At 37.8% G+C, this 23,120-nt stretch overlaps 5 protein-coding genes and 1 long non-coding RNA gene across 6 annotated transcripts in view; 5 read left to right on the top strand and 1 right to left on the bottom strand.

Annotated features, from left to right (window-relative positions):
• The window catches only part of LOC101895885 (troponin I), a 281,696-nt gene that overhangs the window by 155,002 nt on the left and 103,574 nt on the right, over positions 1-23,120 (top strand). The window lies entirely within an intron of this gene.
• LOC131802169 (uncharacterized) lies at positions 1,246-3,060 on the top strand. The gene is made up of 2 exons (XR_009342067.1): positions 1,246-1,561; positions 1,934-3,060. It is a non-coding gene; the product is annotated as an uncharacterized LOC131802169 (long non-coding RNA).
• On the top strand, positions 3,611-7,015 carry LOC101895022 (nuclear pore complex protein Nup93-1). The gene is made up of 10 exons (XM_005179154.4): positions 3,611-3,939; positions 4,004-4,184; positions 4,259-4,438; positions 4,563-5,044; positions 5,104-5,245; positions 5,389-5,749; positions 5,816-6,062; positions 6,138-6,261; positions 6,329-6,760; positions 6,831-7,015. The coding sequence occupies exons 1-10, from the start codon at positions 3,779-3,781 to the stop codon at positions 6,948-6,950; spliced, it is 2,430 nt and encodes an 809-aa protein (XP_005179211.1). The 5' UTR covers positions 3,611-3,778; the 3' UTR covers positions 6,951-7,015.
• Positions 8,318-12,285, bottom strand: LOC101894854 (LIM domain-containing protein jub). The gene is made up of 7 exons (XM_005179153.4): positions 11,110-12,285; positions 9,897-10,242; positions 9,693-9,836; positions 9,463-9,632; positions 9,335-9,397; positions 9,101-9,266; positions 8,318-9,039 (listed from the first exon to the last, which is right to left on the bottom strand). Exons 1-7 carry the CDS (start codon positions 12,097-12,099, stop codon positions 8,795-8,797), a joined length of 2,124 nt encoding a protein of 707 aa, XP_005179210.1. The 5' UTR covers positions 12,100-12,285; the 3' UTR covers positions 8,318-8,794.
• Positions 12,991-22,379, top strand: LOC101898124 (multiple inositol polyphosphate phosphatase 1). The gene is given in 4 exon segments (XM_020035278.2): positions 12,991-13,313; positions 13,372-13,799; positions 20,944-21,554; positions 21,621-22,379. Coding segments are annotated over 4 exon segments (1,368 nt in total). The 5' UTR covers positions 12,991-13,150; the 3' UTR covers positions 21,787-22,379.
• LOC109611603 (regulatory-associated protein of mTOR) lies at positions 15,832-21,084 on the top strand. Its single transcript, XM_005179176.4, has 3 exons — positions 15,832-18,385; positions 18,462-20,852; positions 20,944-21,084. Exons 1-3 carry the CDS (start codon positions 16,420-16,422, stop codon positions 20,949-20,951), a joined length of 4,365 nt encoding a protein of 1,454 aa, XP_005179233.1. The 5' UTR covers positions 15,832-16,419; the 3' UTR covers positions 20,952-21,084.

The following is a 23,120-nucleotide window of genomic DNA, read 5'->3' as shown; positions in this document are numbered from 1 at the left end:
AAGATGCCAGAAGAAATGGTCCTATATATCCCATCTTCGCACCAGACCTTGGGTAAATAAAAATATTATGATGCTTATTACCGATTTTTGGATAGTTTGTTTTATTCAAAACTTTGACCCTTTGTGGGGGAGGTACCAGAGGGAATGGATTTCTACCATCATTATATCAGATCTTGTGTTGATGGAAATATTGAGATGTACCAAGTTTGAATGGTATCGGATTTTAATTCCCTGTTTTATGAGCTTCATGGATACTCAAAATTTTGACCCTTTGGGGAGGTACCAGAAGGAGCGGACCGATATATGCCATCTTTGCAGCAGACCTTGGGTTAATAAAAATATTGTGATGTGTGTGATTTGAAGAGAACCAGATGCTTATTTCGGATTTTATGATCGTTTTGTTATTCAAAACTTTGATCCTTTGTGGGAGGATACCATAAGGAATGTTCCGATCTCTACCATCTTTATAACAGATCTTGTGTTGATGGAAATATTGAGGTGTGCCAAGTCTGAATGGAATCGAATGTTAATTTCGTGTTTTATGAGCCTCATGAGCATTCAAAATTTTGACCCTTTTTGGGGGGATTATGTCATCTTCACACCAGACCTTGGCTTAATTTGAAGACCATCGGACTCTTAAACACATTTTATGAGTGTTATAATTATTCAAAACTTTGACCCTTTGTGGGGCAGATACTTGATGGAGTGGACCGATACTATCCATTTTTGCACCTGAGCTAGCACTGACGCAAATATTAGGATTTGCAAAGATGGGGCAAAATCGGACTATCGTTTCTCTTTCTGTGCAGAAAATATATTTTTTGAAAATTTAGACCTTTTGTGGGGGAGGTACAAGTAGGAGTGGGCCAATATCGCCCATCTCCGAACTCGATCCAAGTTTGAAAAAAAAATTGCGATCTACCAAGTTTGGACCACATCGGATACTCCCTTCGAGAGTTACCGTACACACCAGCCAGACGGACAGACATCGCTAAATCGACTACAAATGTCCTGAAACGGATTTTTTCCAAAAATACCTAGGATCTAAAACCGTTATTTCGACCTGGCACGTTTTGACCGTATCAAATAATATATACCCTTACTAGCCATATGGCTGAGGGTATAATAAACCTTTAACAGTTAATTACATGAATTACGCCTAAATAACACAAATTACACATTGCAACGAAAAATTGCACACTATATATGTAAATACACATACACTGGCAACACTGGTTGTGACAGAAATGAAACTGTTATACAAAACAATAACCTACCGGCTCAAAGACCACGGCCTCTTTGTTTTTCTCTCATTCGTAAACTCGGCATTTTTGTTTTCTGTTTATTATTTATCGGGTATTCATTTCTGGCCTTCATATTCGTTTCTTTGGGACGTTTTTCATTTTTGTTTTACACTCTCGCAACGAACAACCAACCAAACAAACGGCGCGCGCTTGAAGCAGAGTCGACAATCAACTCCTGAACACCAAGAAGAGGAGGGATAAAACAACCAAGGAATTGGATTGGACACATTTGTTGGACAGGATTATTTAAAAAGCAGGTAAGTAAAGTAATTCTAATTGCTTTGCTATACATACACCTTGGACAACCAAGGATATAAAGTGGTGGTGTGTAAGATGCTGGAGATCGGACCATTCTTTCAGGTCCCTCCTGGATCCTTATGCTAATGCAAGATCTGCTGTGAAGATGAGGATATATCGGTCTGAGTCTGACTCCACAAATGGTATATTAGGTATATTAATATATAATATATGAATTTATAATATATAATATATATTTACGCTTTTACGGTTTTTATACCTCCAACTATTCGTTGGTACATATTTAACACAAGAAACAAGTGTATAAGTTAATTTTGTGTTCCAAATTTTAAAGGTCAAAGATCAATTAAATGTTTTTTTTTATTCAACAGCCAACCTTGGAATCCCTCCGCGAATTTAATTGAGTTTGATATCTGACTGGTATTTCTGCCAAATTGGAATTAACAAAAAATAATTGAAATGTTCAAACGAAAAAGCAGAAAACTCAGAAAGGAAAAAAAGACAGATCCAAAAACACGCAAACGTCGTCAAACAGTCGACGTCCTTGTTTCTGAAGTTCAAAGCACTACAACAACGAAAAAATGCACATCCAACCATGAAATGGGCTTTGAAAACACAATCCCAATAGGAAAAAATATAAGCAGATTCAATGGTGACATTGGGGTGCCATGTGAAGAACAAGGAATTTTTTTGCGATCAGGAGTGGCAACTCCCAAGGCAATCTTGAGCGTTGATCTAACTGCAAACATTTCCACTAGCAATGAAACTGTTATTCCAAACCAATCGACAAATTCTAATTGGAATTCTAAGCTGGAAAGGAGTTATGAACAATTCAAGAAAATCAGCCATGACTATGAGATTTTTAAGGCTCTGTTTGAAGATACTATTATGGCTGAACAGGAAAAGATGCTGAAAACCATTGAAGAAGTTGACAGACTTCACAGGTACTCGATATCACTGGAAATGGAGGCAGCCAAAATAAAACGTAAACGTTGGTGTATTCAATGTCAAATGGAAGCAAAATATCTTAGCACTAAAGGTCACTATTTTCTGTGTTCACGGAAATGTGAAGACCTGTATGAATCGTCATTGGGAAGTTAGACTTCATAATATTGTGAAATATTTCCCATTTCTTTTTTTGGTTTTTGCCTTACCCATGAAATAAGGTTTTATTTAACCAAAAAATCGTTTTGTTTTTGTAAATGTTATTGTAAAAGAAATTACGTTTAATTTTTTGTCTTTAGTTTTGAAAAAGGTATTTGAGCAGCTGCGCTGCAACCTTATCAACAACAACAAATTACGTTTTCAAACTATTCTTACTTTGTATCTTTGTAATATTTAATATTTATTAGTTAGACATTTTCTGAAAAAAATTAATTTAGCATAATTTAGTATAGTTCTAAATATAATTTACCGAAAAGAATCTTTGTACTCTAAAAGAGTAAATGTAGAATATAGTGTACATACCTATAAAATAAACAATGAATTTGTAAAAGAATATTGTACTTATTTTTTGGAAACGAGCAAGGTAATAGGTTATTTTCGCGAATGATGAACTATATCGATAGCCACGGAGGTATTATAAATTACCTATCTATTTCTGTAATTCCAGCATGGGGAGTAGTTTGTATAGTCTTCAAGACCAATAAAGCAGCAGAATATATGTGTGCTACTGTAATCAATTACAATGAGCGAGTAATTTAATAAGTATACAGACCAATCTTCACACAAAAGAACACTCCCACAATGGAAAGCTTTTTAAATTATATATTTATATTATATTTAAAAAAACACATGTCTTAACAGCATCTTCATAAGAAAATATTAAAAACCCATTTATTTTTGAAGAAATTGTTACCTTTAATCAGAATGATTGGGGAGAAGGTTGGCAACGCGGATGGGTCTTTTTCGTGCCTTGTGCACCCTAGTAGTTGTACAAAAAAATAACTGTTGCAAGAAGTTGCTTCTTCTTACCTTCTATACATTTTGGCTTATTGCCTCTTCCTTCATTCGCAACTATCCGTCACCGTTGCCAACAGCTAGTAAAAGTATATTTTAGGGTTGGTAACGTTTGCCATTGTGCGCCGACATTTGTTCCGCTTCTTTCACTGCCGGTTGGATTTTCGTTGTTTTGCTAAATTCCGACAATTAAAAATTATTTAATAACAGAAAAACTCCAGCAATTGAACCCACAACTACATTTACTACCCAGCATCATGGATTTTAATTCACTATTGCAGCAAGCCCAGCGTTTAACAAATGAGACACAGAACTCGGAGGAGTTGCCTCGTGTTGAGCGTACCATTTCGCAAGTCTTGGAAGCCACCAAGGAGCTACATTCACGCGTTACTCAAACTGGAGCACAGGACATACAAGCGTAAGTACAGACTTTTTGAAAAATGCAAGAAAATAAACTACTTTCAATTCTCTGCTAATTCCAGGCACATTTTACTGGGCTCAAAAGGAATTGATTTGCCAAAAATATCGCAAAAATTGGAATCGTTGAATGCCCGCAAAACTTTTGAACCTTTGGATCCCATTGCCGACACCGATATACAGAGCTTTTTGAAAAATGAAAAAGAAAATGCCATATTATCCGTCATCGAGGAGGTGCACAAGAATGTGAGTGTTGAGTTTATAGTAATTTCAGTAATTTCCATAGCTATGTACTTAAAACATTCTACTTTTCCTTGCAGTCATTTTTGAATGCCCAAAAACGCAAATGGGAACACATAAAATCCGAATGGCGGCAGGAAAAAATGAAATTAATGAATGCTCTGGTGGGCCCGTCACAAAATTGGATTGATATTCAAAAACTTCCGGAACAAACAATTATCAATGAGACTTTTGGCACTCGTTCTTGTTTGAATAGGATTGTAAGTAACTTGAGAGCCACAAAATTACATTAAAACAGAGTTTATTGCAAGAAACTTGTCTTTTTCTCCAAAACTCAGTTTTTCTTAAGCGTTAATTATTGGATTAATATAATTTATTTTATAGGAAATGGCTTATGCTCGTGAGGTCTACGATTACAATGCTATTGTCATTAAAGGTGCCTTCCGTCCAAGTCTGGTACAGAGATTTGCCAAAGTTGCCCAAACATTCGATGATCCAAAAGTCAATGAAATTTGGGAAATCATGAAGTATATGGTCGATGTAACACCCGTATCACGAAACCGAGATCCCATGCAAAGCCGTCAACAAGTAAATCAATTTGTGGATCAAGCCAAAAAGTATTTGGAAAACCGTTACAAACTCTACATGTCCACAATAATTAGTGGCAATTTGCGGGAAGCCCAACGTGGTGGCGTACCAAGCATCTTTAATTTGGTTTCATCATTTGTGGGCTTGACATTCAATCAGGGCAATTGTTTCGGTTTGCAAGATGCTACCATAGACGGAAAACCATTGTGGCCCATGGTATATTATTGCCTGCGATGTGGTGATTTACAGTCTGCCTTGAAATGCATGCAAATGGGAGGGTATGTAGGAGCGATATTTCCGTTTGAGATATTCATTTTTAAATGTAAATGTTTTACAGAGCTGGTCATGAAGAGTTTATGCAAGTATTGGAAGATAAAATTAATAAACCGGAACAAAAGATTAATACAAAACTTGAGGGCCAACTTAAACTGCATTACTGTAACAAAATTAAGAATTCCACTGATCCATATAAGAAAGCGGTAAGTTGTAGATGGAAGTCAAACAGAAATTATGATTATGAACCTAATAGAACCTCCAAAGAACTAGAATAATCGTTCGTAAAACTTTTTGTGTCAGAATACTAATTAAAAATGTCAGCCACTAATTAAAAATGTCTTTTCAGGTTTATTGCATTATTGCTGGTTGTGACCCCAATGAACAACATTTGGAAGTGGCTAAAACAACGGACGATTTCCTATGGATCCAATTGTCAATTCTACGCACCGATGTTAGCGACAATTCTGATGCCTTAACATATTCTGGGCTACAAACTATGATATTGGAAAAATACGGGGAAAAACATTTCAATGCTGGTGAACAACAGCATCTTTACTTCCAGGTTTTGGCATTAACCGGTCAATTTGAGGCTGCCATTGAGTTTCTTTCACGCACAGAAAAATATCGTGTTCATGCCGTGCATATTGCCTTAGCTCTCAATGAAATGTTTTTAATTGCTGGCCCAAGGAATGTACAGGAACCACTTTGTAAGTAAAAAATGAAAAACCCATTTTTATACGGAATATAATTTTACGTTTATAATATATGTATAGTGTCTGTGGACATAGAAGATCCCATACCCATGCGTCGCCTAAACATTGCCCGTTTGGTTATGTTGTATGTTAAGAAATTTGAGATCACTGATCCCGCCGAAGCTCTGCAATATTTCTTCTTTTTGCGTAATCTTAAAGATCCTGAGGGCCGTAATCTATTTTTGGTTTGTGTCAGCGATTTGGCCATCGAGTGTCGTGATTATGATTTAATATTTGGTAAAATGATGCCAACTGGTTTGCCTGCTGGGTGAGTTTTAAACTTTATGAGGTTAAACTCCCAAACGAACTTTTATTCACGATTATTATCTTCCCTTTTTTCCAGCGGTCTATTCCAACAGTTTGATTGTGTTGAGTTCGACACTCGTGTGGCTGCCGGCATGGTGGCTGAGGAGTTGGTGCGCAAAGGAATGTTTGAGGATGCCATTAAGTTATTCGATATTGCAAATGTAAGTATCATCAAAATTCCTTCTTATGATTCATTTAAAAAATGTTGAGTTTTCTTTCTTGCAATAGATGCAAAGTCAATCTTTGCGTTATCTCTCTTTGATGCTCTCACAAGTGGTACATCAAAGTTCCAAAAAAGGTTCTTTGCGGGAACGCCTCTCTATTATGGCTTGTGATTTTAGCGAACGTTTACGTGGCAGCCGCATTGAGTGTGAACCTCAGGTTTTAGCCACCTTTAATTTGCTCACCGAGTTGGTGGCATTCTTCGACTATTACCATGAACGTAAATATCAAATTGCTTTGGAAGTCCTGGCCAACACGAAACTAGTTCCCATGTCTATGAATGATTTGGAAGAATGCATTAGTAATTTCAAACGTCTGGGCGGTGAAATTTGTAAAGTTTATCCAGATATTCTATTGGCCGCCATGGATATTTTGTATTCACAATACAAAGCTGTAAAGGGCAAAGATTCAGTGATGCTAGATAGTGGCCGTGATAGTGTAAGCTTAAAATCATCAACAATTGATATTTGCATTGTTTCATTTGTGTGTGTTTTGTTTTTATTTCTAGCAATTACAACATCTACGACAAAAGGCCAAAGCTTTGACAAATATGGCTGCCACAGTTCCATATCGTATGCCAGGCGATACAAACAAGAGACTGGTACAAACGGAAATATTAATGCATTAGTTTTTAAGACGCTTTTCTCTTATAGAGTGTACAAGTAATTGTTTTTTCTAATAAAAAAAAATTAAAATTTATGTTGTGCGTAGTTATCATCCTGAGAAAGGAATTTCATTCTGAAAAATTTCAGTTTTAATGCTGTTTGAGATAAAAAATTATTGAGAATAACGGCTTATTTATTTTCTCCTTAAAATTAATAAATATTACTGTTCGTTTTTAAAAAAATACCAAGAACACCTGAGGCTTTGTGGACTAGGTACCACATGGGGTTGGCAGATGTATATCATATTTGGTTGTGTAAAATTTGAAGAGAGTTGGATGCGTATTTCACTTTCTTTGAGAGTTTTGTTTTCCAAAATCTTGAACCCTATGTGGGGAAGGTACCAGAGGAAATGGTCCATTCTCTACCACCTTTATAACAGATCTTGTGTTAATGGAAATATTGAGAGGTACCAAGTCCGATTGGAATCGGATGTTAATTTCGTGTTTAATGAGCTTCATTGATATTCAAAATTTTGACCCTTTGTGGGGGAGGTACCAGAAGGAGTGGACCGATATATCCCATCTTCACACCTGACCTTAGGTTATTAAAAATATTGGGATGTGTGTAATTTGAAGAGAACCGGATGTTTATTTCGGATTTTATGATTGTTTTGGTTAATCCAAACTTTGACCCTTTGTGAGGGAGGTACTAGAAGGAATGGTCCGATCTCTACCATTTTTATAACAGATCTTGTGTTGATGAAAATATTGAGATGTGCCAAGTCTGAATGAAATCCGATGTTGATTTTGTAAGATTCATAAAATATACAAAATTTTGAACCATTGTGGGAGAGGAAACAAAACTAGTGGACCGATATATTCGATCTTCACACTAGATCTTGGGTTAATAAAAATATTGTGATGTATGTAAATTGAAGACAATCGGATACTTACATCACATTTTATAAGAGTTATAATTATTCAAAATTTTGACCCTTTGTGGGGGAGGCACTTGATGATGAATGACCGATATTGTTCATTTTCGAACCTGACGTAGCACCCATGGAAATATTAAGATTTGCACAGTTGGAGCAAAATCGGATTATCCTTTCTCTTTCTATGCAGTAAATTATTTTCTTTGAAAATGTTGACATTTTGTGGGGGAGCTACAAGAGGGAGTGGAACGATATTGTCCATCTCCGAACTCGATCTAAGTTTGACAAAAATATTACGATGTACCAAGTTTGGATCAAAACGGGTTTATCTCACCCTGTATAGAAGATCTACTAGCTATTGAAGATCTTCCACCTATAGTTTCCTTACATGTCCAAAAAAGACCTGTAAAACTTCTTCCATTTATAGGCAATTTATAAGAATAAAAATGAACACGATTTTTTTTATTGTTGTATGTTTATTTCTTAACTATGGAAATGTTGCAAGCAACAAAAATGTTGTTAAACGCCAGAAGTTGCCATTACAAATATATATCATGTTATATAAAAAATAAAAAAGTAGTATCTGGCAAATAAGAATATTAAGAAATTTAATACTAAATTGGTATATAAAAAAAATTAAATTGTCTTTAATAAAAAAATTGTCCCTCACATTTAATTAGTTCATTGCAATTAGAGCAAAGTATTTATCCTAGAGTTTTAAGATTGCATTACATTTTGTAGTTGTTTGTTTAAATGCAAAATTGGTAAGTTTTGTGCGCCACTGCATTATTAAGCTAGAAAAAAATCCTATAAAGCATAGTGTTTGTTATTGTAGTTTACCATCAACGCTTACATAGCTAAGTATTCGAATATTTTGAAAGTTAATATTGCAATTTTTAGGTTTGAAGTTTCAAATGGTTCCCATCTATGGTTCTAACCCATGTATTGATAGGAAGCACATACTGGTTCCTGACCAGAATGTGAGGAAGATTGCAATGATAAACACTGCAAATGACAAGAACGGCATAGGAGGCGATTATCCAAGGGATAGCATCGCTTGTCTGGTTCATCGGTTAGCTGCATGCCACACATTTCACAAATATAACAATCTACATGGAAATCTTTATCCATGGAGACAACACGCACCGTTTCATCTGTTCCCTCGACGGGAGTAATACCTAAGAAGAAAAGTCATTAAAATTTTAGTTGTCTAAAAAATGATCTCGCAGAAATACAAACCTTTGCCACAGCTGGCACATTTTGGTGCAAACATGCGATGATAATCATTAACACAATAGATCTTGTGATCTACGTCCACCGTGAATGGTACACCATCTAAACATTCATTACAAATACAACAACGGAAGCAGCCAGGATGATATGATTTGCCCATTGCTTGTAAAATCTATAGAAAATCAAAAGAAAATAGTTTAAAATTGCCATCGATCTTTAATGGAGTATCGTATGCATTACCATTTCCATTATCAAGTGACCACAAATTGCACATTTTTCGGCTGTTTGTTGGAAGCCGGAATACTATAAAATAAATTGATAATCCCACGATATTTTAACTTAAACAAACAAATGCTGACTATACCTACCATATAATCTTCTTCACAATACACACGACCATGTACATTGTAAAATGCCTTGCCGCGCAGGGCACGACCACACGAACAACATATAAAACAATTGGTGTGATATAAATTTCCCATGGCCTGACATGCCTGCCCAGCCCCCTTTACTTTCTCACCACATGTATGACAAATACCTGTTTTACAAACGCAAAATGTGGGCAATTTTTTATTTTAAATTTTTGCAAAATTCTTACCAAAATATTCTCCTTGCTCTTCGCTTTGCTCGATTTCCTCTTCTAGCTGACGAGTTAATTCCTCGATTTTTCTTTGTGCCTCTGACGGACCAGCCGGACGGGGTGGTGTTACACTATAGGGTAGAAGATTTTTGGCTAAACCTCCTATAACAAATATAGAATTTATTATTTTGAAATTTTATAAAAAATGAATACAAATCCTACCAGTGCTGCCTGCTGATGGTGTTGGAGAAGTGGCTGGAATACTATTATTGCTAGTACTTGCATGTATGGGTGTAAATAGTTTACTATTGTTGGCAGTGGCAGCTGAGGATGCAGCACCTGTTGGTGATATTCGACGATTTTCAACATTGGCTTGTGTTAGATTCGATTTGGGCACGGATACCCCAATCGAAGTTTTATCCAGAGTATTATAAGATGTTGTGATTGGCTTTTGAGATTTCAATAGTGGGCTACTATTTAAATTAGCTGTCATGCAGACATAATCGGAACTATTAATTTCTTCAATGTAATTGGGATTGACGGAGACATTTATTCCGGCAGTGTGATGCTACAAAGAAAATAGAGAGAGATTATTAATGTTTTTTACATTTGGAGGAAATATGTAAACCTTCATAATGAGTTTCGGATAGAGATAGCCTCTAATTTGATGTAAGTGTGATAAAAACCTTTGCATTCAAAATTTTGTTTAAACCTATAAACTCTAGATTTTTAATCGATTTTTTTTTAACTAGACATATTTTTCTGGAGGATTGAATTCATCTTCGGCTAGACACAATTTTGGCGATCGTTTTATTTGATTTTTATACCCTCAGCCATATAGTTGAGAGGGAAAATGCGAAAATGGACAATATCGGTCCACTCCATCAACACAAGATCTGTTATAAAAATGATAGAGATCGGACCATTCCTTCTGGTACCTGCCCCACAAAGGGTCAACGTTTTAAGTAAACAAAATACCCATAAAATCTGAAATAAGCATCCGGTCCTCATCAAATTTCAAAAATCCAAATAATTTTGGTAACGCAAGACCTGCAAACCCCTTCTGGTAACACACTCACAAAGAGTCACAATTTCTAAGACTTATATCTGTCATGTCTTCCGAAACAAGTTCTGCTATATCTAAATATTTCTCTTTACCAGAAATTCGATATGAATATGTGCTTTATCGAAATTTATGATTTCGCATGTTCGATTTCCTTCAAATTTTGCACATACCAATATTTTTATCTTTATTCAATATGGAATACTTCGGTCCGCTTATAACATGATCTATGTATCTACTTATTGTCTCAGAAGGCTTTAGTATTTTGTAATAATTTCAATAAATAAGTGTTATTAAGAAATTACAAGAAAAATATAGACCTCGAGTTCTTTCCCTAAACAACTAAAATGGAACAATGTTTTTTCGTCTTACCGTCGTCTTTAAAGGTGTATGCTGATGCAATTTAAAATCATTTGGACCACTCAAATTCGAGTTGGAACTAGCATATGATTTCGATGGCGAAATAGCGGTACTAGGTAAGGAGAGATTACGATAACGCTGGGTTGGGGAATTTGGTTCACAAGCCGACAACGAGGCCGCTTGTCCTGCCTGGGCAGCCGTTTTCAATGATGAATTCGATGTGCTGCGACGATGCATCGGAGAAGCCAATAAATCCAATGTGTTAACACCAAGATTGTTGGTGGTGCTTTGATTATCCATCAATTCTAAGTTTTGTTGTCGACCCGATGCAATGTTAGCATGATGTTGTGGTGATGATAAAACCGCCTCAATATTATGATGCTGATAGATGGTGGCTGTGGCTGGCGAAGCCTGAGGTTGGGCTCGTTGGCCAGAATTAGGTATGACCCGCATATTTTCATAGATTGGATTTGCGTCAGGATCTGGTACCGGTGTATGGGCATAACGAATAGAGCTACCACCGCTAGGGTAACCCATACCGGGTGGGGGTTGCATTACCATATAATGTCCACGTTGTATTGCCTGAGAAGCGGGACTTTGTGGTTGGGCCTTGCGATTAATGCTCTCAAAATGCTTCCCTGCATTTACACCACTTCCGGAGCCATGATAAAAATCCAAATTTTCATAGACCGGCGAATTACTGCCATTTGTTGGGGCCTCTCCACCAACCAATCTTGGAGAATATTGTTGTTGCAAGTGCAACTGTTCAATTTGTTTAGGTGTGGCATACTTTGAAGCAGCCGCAGAAGTGATATTGGTACGTTCGTACATACGATAATCCTCATGGGATGGTTGTTGCTGCAATTGTCTTTGGGATCTTGGAGTACTATTGGAATTGGCACCAACATGCTGCGTATGATTAACTGGACCACCACTTATATTCAGACGTTGCATCAAAAACTCATAATCAGACGACTCATTTGTGGAGATTTGAGAAGCCATTGTGTTGTTGTAATTAACAAAACCCACCGAAGTTTTTTTTCTTCTTTCATTCACTTATTGGCCGATTTAATTATCAATGAATCTTATCAATTGGAACATCGGATTTTGTGTGGGTTGGGAAAGATACTTAAATTACTTTTTTTGTTTTCTTTTCTTTTAAAACACTTATTTTTTATTTTTATAGCGTAAGTTGTCCCCCAAACTCCAGATAATGATAATTTGATTCTTCTAGGCTATTTCGATTCTTATGGGGGTAAATAATCGATTTCGATTTTTATTCAGTTAACAATCGAAAGGCGATTATTAAAAGTGCTATTTAAAAGACGGTAGTAAATAGTACTATTGTTTGATATCATAAAGAAAGAAGTAGTAAAATGCTTACACTTCTGTAGATTCTGAAACAGAGTAATTATTTATTAGATTATCCTGATGGAAATTAAAGCCACGTCTATGGTTATCGAAAAAATACATGCGAAAAAACACGAGTTCTAGAAGTGGTTTTGCAGTTTTTGATATTTATTCAAATCTTCATTTGTGAATGCACACAATGGGATACATTAACAGACCTTTATAATTTAATAAATTCTTTACTTTACATATTATGAAATTAATAATAAAAAATTAAGTAATTACTTATAAGGTTTGGTACTAAATCCCTAATACAAATTCCTTCGAAATAATAGAAGGAACATCGGTTACCGCTGTAATATCTTTAAATTCTTGCAGATTCGGGAACAGAGCATATGCTTTTACTGCAACTTTTATGCAATATTGACAAACGATGATGCCAATGGGAAACATATGGCATCTCTATTGTATCGAATAATCGAGGTTGCCATTTGCAGGGAATTATTGCATTTATCATGCCTTGGCAGCCCTGCCATTGTTTACATTTCATTCGTTGTTGGTAGAATTGGGTAGTGTGTTCGTGTAAAGTCTCTGTTCTTCCGTTCTTGTACCCGTTTTTATTATTATTAATTTATTTTTCACTTTTTTTCTGACAAATTTCAAATGTACCTGAAATGCTAATCTCTAATCTTTTTATATAAAAATGTATATAACTCAGTTGATTTTTATTGTTTTACTATCCCCTGTCCTTGCTGAAGTCTGTAATGATGAAATCTCAAGAAGGGATATTGAAAGTCGTTTATCAACAAAAACACCATATCGGGCCATTGCAAACCTCAACGATAAACCACCAGTTGTTGTGGAAGGTATTTATATATATTTATCAAATACGGGTAATTTTTTAAAGTGCTATGATTCCAATAGGATGCCGCCCATCACGTTTATGGTCTACCATACGACATGGTACCAGAAATCCCAGCAAAAAAGTCATTAAACAGGCCAAATCCAAATTGACAGCCCTTAAAGAGGAACTCTTGACAAAAGAAGACACTGAACTGTGCCCCAAATTTTTCGAAAATTTAAGAACTTGGTCATTTAATATTTCGGCAGATGAAGAGAAGTATTTAGTAGCTGAGGGTGAGGATGAATTAATTGAGTTGGCAGAACGCATGCAAAACCGTTTCCCCACCTTGTTGGCCGAAGAATATGATCCGCAAATGTTCTATTTCAAATATACTGCGACCCAGAGGACATTGAAAAGTGCTCAAAGCTTTGCCACTGGATTGTTTGGCAGACATCGAATACGGGAAATTATTTATCCGGAACCGTTGTCAAAGGATCCGGTACTAAGGGTAAGTAAATGATGAAATTTGCCATATAATATAGAATCAGAAAACTTTTCTTAAATGCATTCTTCAACGTTGATGGTTTATACACACATCTGGCTATAAATATACAATTATGTTTATTGTAATTGTGTACATGTTTATAAATACAATTTTATCTTGTGACTGCATTTGATTTTTGTACATTTACACCGCGACAATATAAGGAAGTATTGAAATAAAAAATAATTGTCATACAATGCATTTTAGTCATTGCACCTTCAACGTACTATATATGAAAACATGTTCAACGACTGTGCCCAGGAAGACCCTTGTCGTATAAAATTATTGTATTATCAACGTCAAATACATAAATATTGTATGAAAGAAATGTGCATTGCGAAGCGATCATTAAAGAAATAATCCGATAATATTCATCTTTCGCTCTTTTTGAACCATTTTAAAAAATAATTAGAAAAAAATATGGAAACAACTTCTGTATCTAATTTTAAATAATTCTGAGAGAAAGCAGGCATAGCTTCAAGTTTGTATTCCAGTAGTTTTACGAATGGTTCATATCACCTTATTGCACCATTAGTAGCATTTATTTAACTTTGTTGTGAAAAACACTGAAGGCGTACGCAGGGAATTACGTAGGAGTGTAATATCTGTTCTGAACCGAACCTTTAACTAAACCATTCACAAAAAAAATAAAAAAGCTGTAAATTCAACCGGACCGAACTTTGAATACCCTCCACCATTTGGAACGCATTTGACAATTTTCAAAAAAGTAAAATCCATTAAAAATTCTTTTAAAATCTTAAAAATTCCTGCCTATGCAGGTGCCTATGTGAAAGCTATTAAAATATTCAAATGCGAAACTTGAAAAAAAAAATCGGTGAATAATGTAGCTAAAATTATCAAAATACCGAATATAGGGAGGTACCATTATATGGGGGCTATACGAAGACGTGGACCTGCACACATAATTTTCTGTTGTAGGCTGTATTATCCATTACGAACTTCAAATACCCACTTTGAAACAATTCTGATCAATAATGTCGCAAAAATCAAAATATGGAATATCGGGAGGTGCCTTTATATGGGGGCTATACGAAGACGTGGACCTGCACAGACAATTTTCTGTCAAAGGCTGTAGTATCCATTTTCAACTTCAAATACAAAATTTTAAACATTTCCGATGAAAGTGTCGCTTAAATCACCAAAATACCGAATATTGGGAAGTACCATTATATGGGGGGCTATACCAAAACGTGGACTTACATGGCCTATTTTCAATACCAAAAATCCTGCAGACATAATATACATTTGAGTAAAATTTTATACACCTTCTTCATTTCGTTTGGAAGCTAGACGGACGGACATCGCTACATAGAATTTTATGCTGTTCAAAAATATATATACTTTTGGGGTATAAAATGTATATTTCGAAGTGTTACAAACGGAATGCAAAACTTAATATACCCTCTACACAATGGTGGAGGGTATAAAAGGAAATGGTACAAAAAGTACGAATTTGTTTTTTTTTTTATTAGAAAACAAAAAACGTTCAAACAACCCCGCTAAAAAGCTGTTTTTGGTAAGAAGACAGCAATTTGGTTTAAATGTCATACTTTTTTCGGCACACTCCCACCAATTACATTTTCTTTCCTCACAGTTTGTACGTGTCAATAGTAAAAACAAAATAAAAAAGAATCACACTTAACTTTTCCATCTCTGTAAGTGAAGAAGGTACAACACGACAACCCTATTTTGATTACAAACACTTTGACAACCCTTTTGAAAGTTGTTTGTTTTGACAAGCGTACGAACGGGAGTTGCCGCACATCTAGCCAATGTTTTCGTTCTTTCATTACATTGTTGTTTTCTGCAGTTTCTTCTCTACCTGAGCGAAATGTTAATTTAATACATTTTTATTGTTTACCACCTGATTGGTTTTTTTGTCATTCTCTTTTATCTCTATTATTCGAAATTGCGCTATTTTCTTTCCCAATGCTATGTCAATATGGCAACGCCAAAGATTATGCATGCGGACAGAGTGAAAAAGTCAAAAAGTTGAAACCGTAATGCGTATTTTTTACTAGCGTGGTAAATTTACAAAAGAAAAAACGCAAAATTCATTAAATATACGAAGAAAATTTATGGCCAATATCGGGCATTGGTTGTTGTACTCTTAAGATTTATTGAAATTCAGTGCAATATCAATTGGTAACAAAGTGAAAATCGTGGAATATTTTCCACACAAATTTGTGGTTATGTTTTGAAGCGAAGGCGAAAAGAAAAAAAGTCAGTCTGACATAGATTGTTGTTTGGTGTTTGTGTTGCAAGTGGAAGTGGTGCAGAAGAAACAGAACAAATAAGTAGAAAAATTCCGGTGCAGAAAGAGAACACGGAAGTAATATCAAAGATTTAATTTGCAAATAAAGTGATCTGCGATGTCTCCAAAAACAAAAATGACAACCCAATAAAGGCCACACAGCAAAAACAACATCACCACCCTTGTCTGTATGACAAGATAAAAACGCCTTGTTCAATCAGCCTCCTTGTCTCGGCGGCTATTGTTGTACAGTTTAAATAAAAAAAAAACAGCAACAACATCATTGTAAGACATTCGGATTCTTGGAAAATGTTCGAAACACACTACATTAATGCGAATGTAAACAATAGTGGAAATAGCCCTCCACCGCCAGCGGCTGCTACTACACCCATACCCAGCGGTTCCTTTGGTGCTGCCAGTTCACTTGCCAGTGCTACGATATCTACAATGGCAACAAGTATTACCGGGACCAGTGCCAGTAGCAGCGGAGGCACGAATAGTCGAAAAACATCTACATCGGATAGTCAAACATTGCCCAAATACTTACAACAACTGTCGCTTGGTGAACATTTGGAAGTGCTTCCCGACCATCGCTGTCCCCTGTGTTTCCAGGCCAAACGACATCATGAAGTTATAGAGGCTATAAAATATGAACGTCAGCCTTGGCGTATACGTGAACGAATGAAAACCGCAAGTGTTGCCTTGGTCTTGTGCCTAAACATCGGTGTTGATCCTCCGGATGTTATCAAGATACAACCATGTGCTCGACTGGAATGCTGGATCGACCCTTCCTCGGTATCGGCACCCAAAGCTATGGATCTCATTGGCGCAAATTTACAAATGCAATACGAACGCTGGCAGCCTCGAGCTAGATATAAGAAGTGTCACGATCCCACAGTAGAAGATGTGAAAAAGTTGTGCACCTCCTTGAGACGTAATGCCAAGGGCGAACGCATCCTTTTCCACTACAACGGACACGGTGTACCAAAACCAACAGCCAATGGAGAAATTTGGGTTTTTAACAAAACCTTTACTCAATACATACCACTGAGTATATTCGAGTTACAAAATTGGATGGCGGCTCCTTCAATATATGTTTATGATTGTTCGAATGCTGGCATTATTATCCAATCTTTTCTGCAGTTTGCCGAACAGCATGAACGAGAAATGGAAAAGGCAATGGCTGCTGCCAACCAACGTGTTCCACCTGGTCAGGGCCAAACATCGCTTCCTGCTGCCGTTAGCTATAAGAACTGCATCCACTTGGCGGCCTGTTCGGTGGGTGAAATTCTGCCCATGAATGCCCAATTACCAGCCGATTTATTTACATCCTGCCTTACCACTCCCATAAATATTGCCCTAAAATGGTACACGATGAGAGAGAAGTTCGGCTTGGTTCCACGACTGCATAGTGAGTTCATCGATAAGATTCCCGGCAAGGTTAATGATCGCCGCACCATGATGGGTGAACTGAATTGGGTGTTTACAGCCATCACTGATACAATAGCTTGGAATACATTGCCACGAGAGTTGTTTCAAAAGCTATTTCGCCAGGATTTGTTGGTGGCCAGTCTTTTCCGTAACTTCCTGCTGGCTGAACGAATCCTCAGGTCGCATGACTGCACACCAGTTTCGCATCCTGCACTGCCTCCCTGTTTTCGTCATCCCATGTGGACCGCTTGGGATTTAGTGGTGGATTTGGCTTTGCAACAGCTGCCAGATATTTTGGAGAGAGGTGCGCCCTATAAACAATTGCCCTTCTTCGAGGAGCAGCTAACCGCATTTCAGGTGTGGCTAGATCGTGAGTCAGAATCACGCACGCCACCCGAACAACTTCCCATTGTACTGCAAGTTTTACTATCACAAGTCCATCGCTTGAGGGCCCTAGAACTGTTGGCCAGATTTCTTGATCTCGGCCCCTGGGCTGTGAATCTTGCCCTAGGTGTTGGCATATTTCCATATGTACTTAAATTACTACAAAGCTCGGCCAAGGAGCTACGTCCAGTGTTGGTCTTCATTTGGGCCAAAATTCTAGCTGTGGATCCCACATGCCAGCTGGATTTAGTTAAGGAGCATAAATACTTTTTGGGAGTGCTGCAGGACAACACTGTGGTTAAGGAGTATCGCACCCTGTCGGCATTTGTCTTAGCCTGTATTGTAAATAAATTCCTTTTGGGACAAACGAGCGCCCTGCAAGGCTCTTTGGTGTCCATTTGTCTGGAGCAGTTGAATGACGAAAGTTGGTTGCTGAGACAATGGCTAGCCATATGTTTAGGTAATTTACACAAATTAGCATTGAATATGTTCCTGATTTTCATTATTTTTCTTTATTCCTACCATTTTCGATAAAGGCATGCTGTGGCAAAACTTTGAAAAGGCCCGTTGGTCTGGTGTACGCGATTTGGCACATGAAAAATTATATCCCCTTTTGAAGGATCCCATTCCGGAGGTACGTGCTGCGGCAGTATTTGCCCTGGGCACATTCATTAGTTCAGTAACAGACCGTTCCGAGGAACACGCGAATAATATCGATCGGATAATAGCCATAACACTGCTTGAAAATGTTGCCGAAGATATGTCACCATTGGTGCGCATGGAGCTGGTTGCTGCCCTGCAATGGATGGTGTTGCTGTTTGAGTCGCAATTCGTTACGGTATACATGCAGGAGCACATGTCGTCGTCATCGGTCAGTAGTGAGCGAAGTGCCAGTGTTAGCCATGTTATGCCTGGGGCACCAATTTCAAGTGTCGCCGGCCATGGTGGTGGTCATCACCATCATCATTCCACTCACAGTCTGGAGCGTCATGCCACTATGCGTCGTGGTGTTAGTTCCAGTTCTATATCCAATATAAGCTCCTCAGCAATACCCTTTCAGTCGATCTTTTTGAAACTGTGGCAGGGCATCTACCAGTTAAGCCACGATCCATTCCCCAAGGTTGCTGAAATTGCCCGAGAGGTTATCGGATTCATTAAGAATGCCGCACTTTTGTTGATAACCGCCAAAGAGGCTGCCAACGAGAAGTGCATTAGCTTAAGCGTCAGTTTGCCGCCTAGTCCAAATACACGAGTTTCGTATTTGAGTGGCGGTGCAGCTGGTACCGGCGAATCACCACCCACGGGTGGTGGCAATGTGGCCACTGGTCAGGGAAATGCTAGTCCCTGGGCATCGAAACTGAGAAATATGAATGATCCACAAGCAATGTTGCATCGGAAGTTACGCACAACGTCGATGAATGATGAAACTGATAGCGCTGGTCCACACATCTCGATGGGAGGCCATGAAGCAGCAGGCGTAGGTGGAAATGGTGGTGGCGGAGCAGATGGTTCTGCTTCCGGTCACAGCAGTACTAGCGATACAAATTTCGAGTCAAAGTCACAAACACTAAAACCCATTGTGACCACAGAATTCATACCATGGGCCATATCGTACTTTACACGTCCTGGAAAACATCGTTACGCAGCCGATAAGGATAGTGAAAAAGTCCAAGTATTTCCTGTCGATAAGAATGCACCTGTGTTGCGGGCTCGGGAATGTCGCTTCCAACGTAATCGTCAAATACGCAGTCAAGCGCGCAACCAGCAGGCCAGATCTCTGCGCATTGACACACAAAGTTGGGTGCGTAAAACTCAGTCGACACCCAGTCTCGTGCGGCTGTTGCCCTACGAACAACAGATTGCAGTTGCCTACCGGGAGAAGGTACTCTTGTACGACTGGCAACGCAATACGGTAAGGACCTTTACTCCCGCTACAGTGCCATCATCGTCGTCGTCAGCAACAACCTCACGCAATCGAACGTCTTCGGCTTCGCCACCGGCTCATATGCCACAGAACAGTAATGTTGTTGCACGCGTCAGTGCTATAGAGTTCCTAAATTCTCAAGATTTGCCGTTAACATTGGTGGGCCACGAAGATGGTGTGGTTCGCATTTGGCAGCCAAATGCCAGCAATAATGGTGAGGAACAAAGTCGAGATTCTCCCGGCCGTTTGGTTACAGCATGGGTAGCTTTACCCGCGTTACAGGCATCTTATCTGGGGACCTCACCTAGTTTGGGATCCTCATCTAAGTATACACGCAAGGATATTGCCGGAGATGGATGTGGCTTGGTGACAGCTTGGCAGCAATGTTCACAGCAATTGGTGGTAGCCGGTGGTTCGAGTCGTTTCATACGCATATGGGATGTGGAAAGAGAACTGCGCCTGAGTGACATCCCCATTGGTAGTGAGCACAGCATTAGGGTGCTCTCGCCGTTTACCAATAACGTTTGCAGTGACATTATTGTTGGTGGATGTGGCAACGGCAGTGTACGACTCTACGATAAACGCTGCGCTCCACAGGAGGCTCCCATTCGTGTCTATCGCGAGCATACTGGTGCAATACTGAGTGCCTGTCTAAGGGACAATCAGACGACACTTGTAACAGGTTGTTCACAGGGCAAAATATGTGTTATTGATTTGAGATCGAAAGTACCCAATGGTGTTCTAAGTCAGTGGGATGTGGGCAGTGATGTTACGGCCATAGCATCCCATCCATCGGTTGATATGATAGCAGCGGGCAGTGCCAACAAGATAACGATTTATAGTAGTCAACAGGGCGGTCGGGTACTGAGTACATTGCGTAGCAATGAAAGTTTTATGGGGCCCAAGATTGGACATCCCACATGTTTGGCTTTCCATGTGCACAGAATATCGTTGGCTGTGGGTTTTGTAGATAATACGGTAGCTGTGTATGAACCATCACCAGGTAGGGAACATATATTGCTTTTCATATTTGATTATTTGTATATATTATGGGTATTTTTACTAATTTATTTATTTTCTTTTTTATCTTTCAGTTTTATAAATTGTGTAGTCGCTGGCAAAGTGATGTCGATAAAAATCCTCAAACATTTGATAATGTGCGTAAATTTCTCCAAGGCGAACATATGCTGGATGCCATCCTCTATGTCCAAAAGAAAACCAAGTTAACACAACTCGATGCTAGCCTTCTACGTCTTATTTATACCATTTGCGGTTTCGAAACGGCCTGGCAAAGACACAAGCCACCCTCAGTTTGGTGTCAATTGTTGGATCGAAAAACAATGGATGTTTTAGAGTTTGCCGAAGATTTGGAGTACTATTGGAATGATGGCTATGGCTTTGATCTAACACATCGAATTGCTTGTCCAGCCATACAGAATATGTTTAAGCACATTGAGTGAGTACTTGAGATTAATGCACGCCTTCAGTTGGTTACTAATAGCAATTGAGTTTCTAGCCCCCAATCACCATTGCCGAATTCAACGTTTTATTTTACGCATTCCGGAACATTGCTTAAGCTTTTGGCGCATTTGGGTCTATACAAAGATCCAACAGCATTGACATACCAGGACTTTGGCAAGCCACGTAAATGGCGTACAAGTGAAATTGATGCGTTTGCCACAAATGTGGCATTTGTCTTGTATGAGTGAGTATCCTGTATCTGTGAGTCGATAAAATATGAACTAATTTGTATTTATCCTTCTCCCGGCAGATGTGATAATGACGAGCCGCAGGTTCTGACAATGCACCAAGAGCGTATAGTCCACCTTCCGGGATGTCCGCAAGACAGTGATTTGTGTAGTTTAAATACCTTGCGCCAGTTATATGCCGCCGCCAGTTTGGATAATTGCAATTTTGATGAGATGTGTTTTAAGTAGTAGTAGTTTCGCACCACCGGCTTTCGAGTTGATATTTGTTTCCTTGAAGATGACGCACCACCCCTATATTGTCAAATGTTTTATTGGAGATGCTAAGTAATTCACTTGTGTAAATATTAGTGAAAATTTGGTATACCTACCAGCATCTACAGGCTACAGCATTAAACTAATTGCATTGTTCAGCGACTATCAATTAATTAATGTTTTTTTCTGCTGCACCTAACATTTCTACAAACACAGAGATAGAGAGAGAAGCAGCAGCAGTCAATCGATTACCTTTATAATGACCACATATTTTTTTTTGTTGTTAACCATATATACTTACATATAGAGAGTGTTGTAATGTGTAAATATATATATTGTTCTCTACCCCCCCTACCCCTTCCAACAATAATACACTCGTCTAAGATATACATATTTTGCTTCCTGTGTTTTATAACGAAATACGTCGCCTTTAAACGTATATTATGGAAAAATAACACAAAAAGTGCTTTCACTTTGTTTTATACTTACATACTAAGCACCTACAAACATCCCTACATACATATTGAGACAAAGATATGAATTCTTAACTTTAAACAAAAACAAAGCTATTAAGGCCCCTAACAAAATGCCCCCAACACACACACACACACCTACATACACAAGAACTAACAAATTCGAAAATCACGATATCTCATTAACGAAACGCGTAGTTAGGATTAACCAATGATAAATGTTTCCATCAATTGCTATACACGATAACAAGTTATAATCTAATCAAGCACACACTCACATTCATTATGCCCCCCGCATTTTTGCCTTCTTCTTTTCTATTTTCTATATATCCTGTAGTTTTAAGTAAAAAAAAATAAAATAATTGTTATTGCTTTTTTTCCATACATCCGGACTTATTTGAACAAAACTCTTCTGTTAGTGTTTTGTTTTATTCTCCACATTTCTGTATAGTTTTTCCTTTTCCAAACACACTCAGCATAAAACATACATATATATATTTTTGTATTTATAATAAATATATAATTATAAACAATTATAGTTTATAATATGCAATAACACATACAAACAAACGAAGACAAAATAAAGAAAAATAAAAATAGGAATATTTTTATGGATTATTATTATTATTTGATGTTGGACGATTGAACATATGGACATGTCTGTTAGTCCATGTAACTGGGCCGCCTTCGAATAAACATAAGTTTTACCTGACAGAAGACAGGACAGAATCGAAGACTTTCCCTAATGGATGGGTGGATGGATGGTTCCAAACTTCTATTTTGAAGAAAGTCATTTCTTCTTTCAGGAATTTTGTTGGTAGGTTAGAGATAGAAAAA

The sequence above is a fragment of the Musca domestica genome, unplaced genomic scaffold (assembly GCF_030504385.1).
Source record: "Musca domestica strain aabys unplaced genomic scaffold, Musca_domestica.polishedcontigs.V.1.1 2, whole genome shotgun sequence".
Classification (NCBI taxonomy): domain Eukaryota; kingdom Metazoa; phylum Arthropoda; class Insecta; order Diptera; family Muscidae; genus Musca; species Musca domestica.
This window is presented reverse-complemented; position numbering and strand designations above follow the sequence as displayed.

Excerpts from the sequence above, each read along its gene's own strand:
- LOC101895022 (XM_005179154.4), top strand. The coding sequence starts at position 3,779 with ATGGATTTTAATTCACTATTGCAGCAAGCCCAGCGTTTAACAAATGAG. Across the intron at positions 4,439-4,562 it reads GTTCTTGTTTGAATAGGATT|GAAATGGCTTATGCTCGTGA; the intron begins GTAAGTAACTTG and ends TTTATTTTATAG. Across the intron at positions 5,750-5,815 it reads GAATGTACAGGAACCACTTT|TGTCTGTGGACATAGAAGAT; the intron begins GTAAGTAAAAAA and ends ATATATGTATAG.
- LOC101894854 (XM_005179153.4), bottom strand. The coding sequence starts at position 12,099 with ATGGCTTCTCAAATCTCCACAAATGAGTCGTCTGATTATGAGTTTTTG. Across the intron at positions 9,837-9,896 it reads ACCATCAGCAGGCAGCACTG|GAGGTTTAGCCAAAAATCTT; the intron begins GTAGGATTTGTA and ends TATTTGTTATAG. Across the intron at positions 9,040-9,100 it reads ATGTGCCAGCTGTGGCAAAG|GTATTACTCCCGTCGAGGGA; the intron begins GTTTGTATTTCT and ends TTTTCTTCTTAG.
- LOC109611603 (XM_005179176.4), top strand. The coding sequence starts at position 16,420 with ATGTTCGAAACACACTACATTAATGCGAATGTAAACAATAGTGGAAAT. Across the intron at positions 18,386-18,461 it reads ATGGCTAGCCATATGTTTAG|GCATGCTGTGGCAAAACTTT; the intron begins GTAATTTACACA and ends TTTTCGATAAAG.